The 5,358-nt window shown below is 42.2% G+C and overlaps 1 protein-coding gene across 1 annotated transcript; it reads left to right on the top strand.

Moving 5' to 3' along the window:
* Nucleotides 1–326: 326 nt before the first annotated feature.
* LOC306652518 (sorting nexin-19-like) lies at nucleotides 327–3,202 on the top strand (the record flags this gene model as incomplete). The annotated part of the gene is made up of 2 exons (XM_079125369.1): nucleotides 327–2,528; nucleotides 3,041–3,202. Exons 1-2 carry the CDS (start codon nucleotides 837–839, stop codon nucleotides 3,200–3,202), a joined length of 1,854 nt encoding a protein of 617 aa, XP_078981495.1. The 5' UTR covers nucleotides 327–836.
* Between the last annotated feature and the right edge of the window lie 2,156 nt (nucleotides 3,203–5,358).

Here is a 5,358-nt window from a genome sequence, read left to right as displayed (position 1 = left end):
TTAATTTATTAGGAAAATAAGAGGTTCAGAATATTCAAAGCAATCCTCATCAAGAAAATTGAAGCCAGAGATAGTCTTTACAATTTACTGCAGATCTACAGTAACAAAAATTACATGGTGTTGGCAGAAAAGCATGCAAGACGACCAATGGAACAAGACACATATGTCTCACATAATTGCAGTTGTCTCAGAGTGGACAAAATTCTCATAAAAATATATTGTATAAAAATAGCTCTTTCAAAAAATGATTCTGGGAAATTTCATACATAATAGAAAAAAGTTAACATGTATCTATCACCCTGCATAAAAACAAACTGAAGGGAAGTTGTCGCCGGCGGCCGGCCGGCCGGCAGCCCTGGCCCGAGTCGGAGCTGCGGAACGCGGTCGCCCTAGCCGCTCAAGCCTGCGGTGGCTGCGGGCTGAGACTGTCGGCGGGGACCCCAAAGAGTCCTCTCCAGGCGGGGGCTCAGACTGGACGCGGGGCCACTGGCTACGTGTGACCCGACCCGCCGCTGCATTGGCGTTTGTAAGTGTGGGGGCCGAGCCGGGCCTGCGCCACGCTCCCTGAGGCTGCAGAGAGGCGCTCGGCCCGGGGCACTATGAAGGCCGCAGAGCTTTCCTCAGAAACAGCATCTCCGCTGGGAGCGGCTGGCTGGCCAGCTCTGTTGGCAGTAGTGAGGGGGAGAAGCAGAGCTGCTGCTGTCGCTCTACAGCGACCGTAGGGCTTCCAGGGCGCGAAGTCCCCGCCGGTTCTTGTATCTGGAACACAGTACCTGTCTCCATCCCTGACGCTTAAGTAAAATAGAGGGCCGTCATCCGGGGGAAGCCACTGAGCCATGGAGGCCGACGTAGTGGCCCCTGTCCAGGAGACCCCTGCTGGATCTTTATGTAATCTCAGTAATCTGTGGAGTAGCCGGAAGCTGATGATTGTGGGGATCTTACTTGGCTGGCTACTAGTCATCCACCTTCTGGTCAATGTGTGGCTTCTGTGTCTTCTCTCAGCATTGCTAGTGGTGCTGGGAGGCTGGCTGGGATCCAGCTCCATTGTGGGGCCTTCAGGTCGACTACATCTGGAGCGCTTCATCCCAGTGGCCACCTGTCCTCCGTGCCCTGAGGCAGAAAGGCAGTTGGAGCAGGAGATCAACAGCACCATCCAGATGATTATTCGAGATTTTGTGTTATCTTGGTATCATTCGGTAAGCCAGGAGCCAGCCTTTGAGGAAGAGATGGAGGCAGCCATGAAAGGGTTAGTACAGGAGCTTCAGAGGAGGATGGGAATTGTGAACAGTCATGCTCTTGCCCAAAGGGTTCTGACTCTCTGTGGTTGTCACCTGCAGAGCTACATTCAGGCAAAGGAGACCACTGCAGAGAAGCAGAGTGGTCCAGTACAACCTTCCCAGCTCCGGGAGGCTTACTGCCAGGTTACTGACCCCCATCCTGCTGTGCGCAGTCCTAGTACAGAGGTCACCTATACCCGTGGCATTGTGAATTTGTTGCTTCAAGGGCTAGTGCCCAAGCCCCACTTGGAGACTAGAACTGGACGCCATGTAGTGGTTGAACTCATTACTTGCAATGTAATCTTACCACTGATCAGCAAGCTGTCAGATCCCGACTGGAGCCACCTTGTACTTGTGGGTATCTTTTCCAAGGCCAGAAATGATTCAGCAAAAGTGGATAAATCACTCTGCCCACCCAGTTCCTTGGAACAGCCCTCCGTGCCCACATCTCTGCCACTGATTGTGGCAGAGGTAGAAAGTCTGCCAGAACAAAGAGCTCCTTCTCCACTAGAAGCCCCAGTGATCCTAAACTGCAGTGAGCCAGGCCCTTCCCCAGAGGTTGAAGAAGGCCATGAAGCTGTAGAGGCAGAAATGACTGGGATACTTGAAGAAAGAAAAGTAGGAAGCAACTCATCTCATTTCCTACAACCAGATATTCGAGGCCCCTTGTTCTTATGTGAAGACTCAGAACTGGAGTCTCCACTGTCTGAACTGAGCAAAGAAACCATCATGCTCATGACCCCAGGCAACTTCCTCTCTGACAGGATCCAGGATGCCTTATGTGCCCTAGAGGATTCCCAGGCTCTAGAGCAAAAGGAAGGTGAGGGAACTGAGGACAATGAAGGAGTAGAGACTGAGGAGGGTTCAGGCACAGAAGCAGGCATACTGGTCTCCATGCTGAACTCTTGCCCAGAGATCCAGATTGACACAGCAGACAAAGAGGTAGAAGAAGGAGAAGTCACCTCTCTTACAGCTTTGTGGGAGGAACCAAAAAAGATCCAGCCCCTGGGACCCTCATGCTTGGATAATAAGGATCTCATCAATGATGTGAGCTCCCTTGATCCAACTCTGCCACCAGTTACACTTTCTTCCTCTCCACCTGGTCCTCTCAGCTCCACCACTTTCAGCTTTGAGCCCCTGAGCAGTCCAGATGGCCCAGTTGTCATCCAGAACCTTCGTATCACTGGCACCATTACTGCCCGAGAGCACAGTGGCACTGGATTCCACCCATATACACTCTACACTGTGAAGGTAACAGAATTCAAGCTACAGGCACCCACCATGGGCTGGGATTGCAATCAAAAATCAGAGTCAGCAAAACTAATGTTCTCTGGGGTGATGACTTTTAGTTTCCTATGTTTAATTCAACAAACATCTATATATGAATGGTCTAAAGCTAATTTGTAAGGCAGAGTAGACTCTTACCCTATTCTCACACAAACAAGCCAGAAGTTCAGGGTTTTCCAGTGGTTCCCAATCCTGGCTGTACCTCAAAATCACTTGAGCTGCTTTTTAAATACACTGATTCTGACAGACCCTGACAAATTCTGAAGGAGAATATCCAAAGTAGAGTCCCAGGGTTCTCTATATTTTAAAAATAAAACTTTCCAGGCAACATTGAGACACCCTGACCTCTGGCCATTTGCGGGGATCAGCTGTTCTAACCAGCCTACTTTATTAATCATCTATGCCAAATGGTTCCCAAGTCTGTGCTTGAATGTCTTCAGGAATAAGAAAAGTCCTACCTTCTGAGGTAAATTCAGTATGAGACAGCCTTTAATGGTGAGAACAGCAGTGGCCTGCAGCAGCTGGCCTACCACACTGTGAACCTACGCTTCTGGGAGTTCTTGAATCTGCAGACCCGTCTGGAGGAGAAACCAGATCTACGAAAGTTCATCAAAAGTCAGGAGTTACCCATTCCCTGACTGGCTGCTTGCTTTTCACATATAGCAACCCTAATCTGAATGATTGGTGGCCTATGGGTTTGTGGAGAGGAGAATGCAGCATTGATATTCTTCCTCAAATTTGCTTTGAAAGTTTGGGGATTTTGTGCTAGACATCTCTGATCACATTCTTTCTGAGGTAGTCCTTTGCTGCTAAATGCATTCACATTTCTACCTGTGCCCATAGGATAGATTTAAATTAACTTTTCCAGAAATATAATCAGTTTTAAATATTGAAATATTACCCAAAAATTCATGTCACTTTCTTTCAAAAAATGATTCTGGGAAATTTCATACATAATAGAAAAAAGTTAACATGTATCTATCACCCTGCATAAAAATAAACTGAAAATGGATCACAGACTTAGTCATTAAATCAGAGAACTTGCAACTACTGGAAACAAAATGTAGACCAAACTCTCCATCATGTGTGCTTAGAAACTGACTTCAACAACAGAACTTTGGAAACAGAAGATGTAAAATCAATAATCAGTAAGTGAGATGGTATTTAAATTAAAAGCCTCTTCATGGCAAAGGAAGCAAGAGTATTTAGAGAGAGTCTACAGATTTGGAGAATATATTTGACTTCTGAACTTCAGATAGAGCATTAATATTCAGGATTTACAAAAATTAAATAACACCAAAAATAATAATAAATAACCAATTAGTGGACTAAAGAAAGCAAAAGGCACTTCACAGAAGAAATACAACTTATTTTCAAATAAATAAAGAAGATCAACACCTCTGTAATTCAGTTTAAAACAATGCTGAGATTTTTCTCACTCCAGTCAGGATGGCAGTTATCAAGGATAAAAGAAACAATAAATGTTGGTGTGAATGCTGGAAAAAAGATAAACTCATACCTTGCAGGTGGGACTCGAAATTGGTGAAACTACTATGAATAACAGTATGAAGATTCCTCAGAGAACATGGAATTGAACCACAATTTGATGCAAATATTCCACTCCTCAGTACATACCAAAAAGAAGTGAAATTAGTATACTACAGTGTTGTTTCCCCATTGATATTTATAGCAGCTCAATTCAGAACAACCAAGTATGGAACCAAAGTGGGTGCCTTCAATGGATCAATGAATAAAGAAAAATGTGGTATGTATGCATTATGAATACCAACTTGGCCAAAAAGAAGAAAGAACTTATGTCATTTTATTGCAAATCAATAAAACTGGATACTATAATGCTGAGCAAAATAAGCCAAGCTAAAATAGGCAGAGTCCAAATATTCTCTGATATGTTTATGCTGACAAACAAAAGAAGGGGATAATAGAATGGATTAAGCAAAAGGAAATGAGGAAAGTGAGGAGAATGGGAATAGGAAAGACAATAGAATGAATCAGACATAACTTTCATATGTTCATATATGAATACCTGACCAGTGAAACAGCACATATAACCACAAGTATGAGATCCTTATTAGAAAGATATACTTCAGATTTGCATAATATATCAAAATAAACTCCAGTCATGTTTATCAAATAATTACAAATAAATCAATTTTGCAATTAAAAATTTAAAAATCAAAAGTAGAATCATTACAAATTATTGATAGAAAAAATGCAGCATATAATGTGACCAATATATTAGATCACTTTAAAATATATATATATGTTTGATATGTATTTTTAAATTTTTATTTATTTATTTATATATGATTGTGATGGGTTCTCCACTGGATTCACAACTCCAGCACAGAGTAGACTAATTTGAATACAGTTTTTTTTAAGGAATAAAATACATATTCTATAATCAAATATCTAAAGTTTGCCATAAAGTAAAGCTGTGAAGATACCATGAAAGAATATTCAAGAAACCAAATTGAAGAACAGTTAGGATTGATGAATACTCCACAATATAAACTACTGGGATAAACAAAAATTTCAAAGAAAGAACTTGAAAAATTGTCCAATTTTTAGGAATGATATGTAAATTCAAAAAAGATGTTGATAGGACTCCAAATCAACTGAATTATAATAGATCTACTGCAATGCACCTTACATTAAAAATGCTTTAATTATTGAAAAAATAATTTTTATGGTGCCAGGTCAAATTGAATGGTTATATTTTGAGGTAAACCAATTCAAATTCCAATGCTTTTATTCAACACAGACTCTGAAAGAC

This window comes from Sciurus vulgaris, assembly GCF_902686455.1.
Source record: "Sciurus vulgaris genome assembly, contig: HiC_scaffold_261_arrow_ctg1, whole genome shotgun sequence".
Taxonomy (NCBI): Eukaryota; Metazoa; Chordata; class Mammalia; order Rodentia; family Sciuridae; genus Sciurus; species Sciurus vulgaris.
The sequence above is the reverse complement of the archived record's forward strand: the minus strand, read 5'-3'. Positions and strand labels throughout refer to the sequence as shown.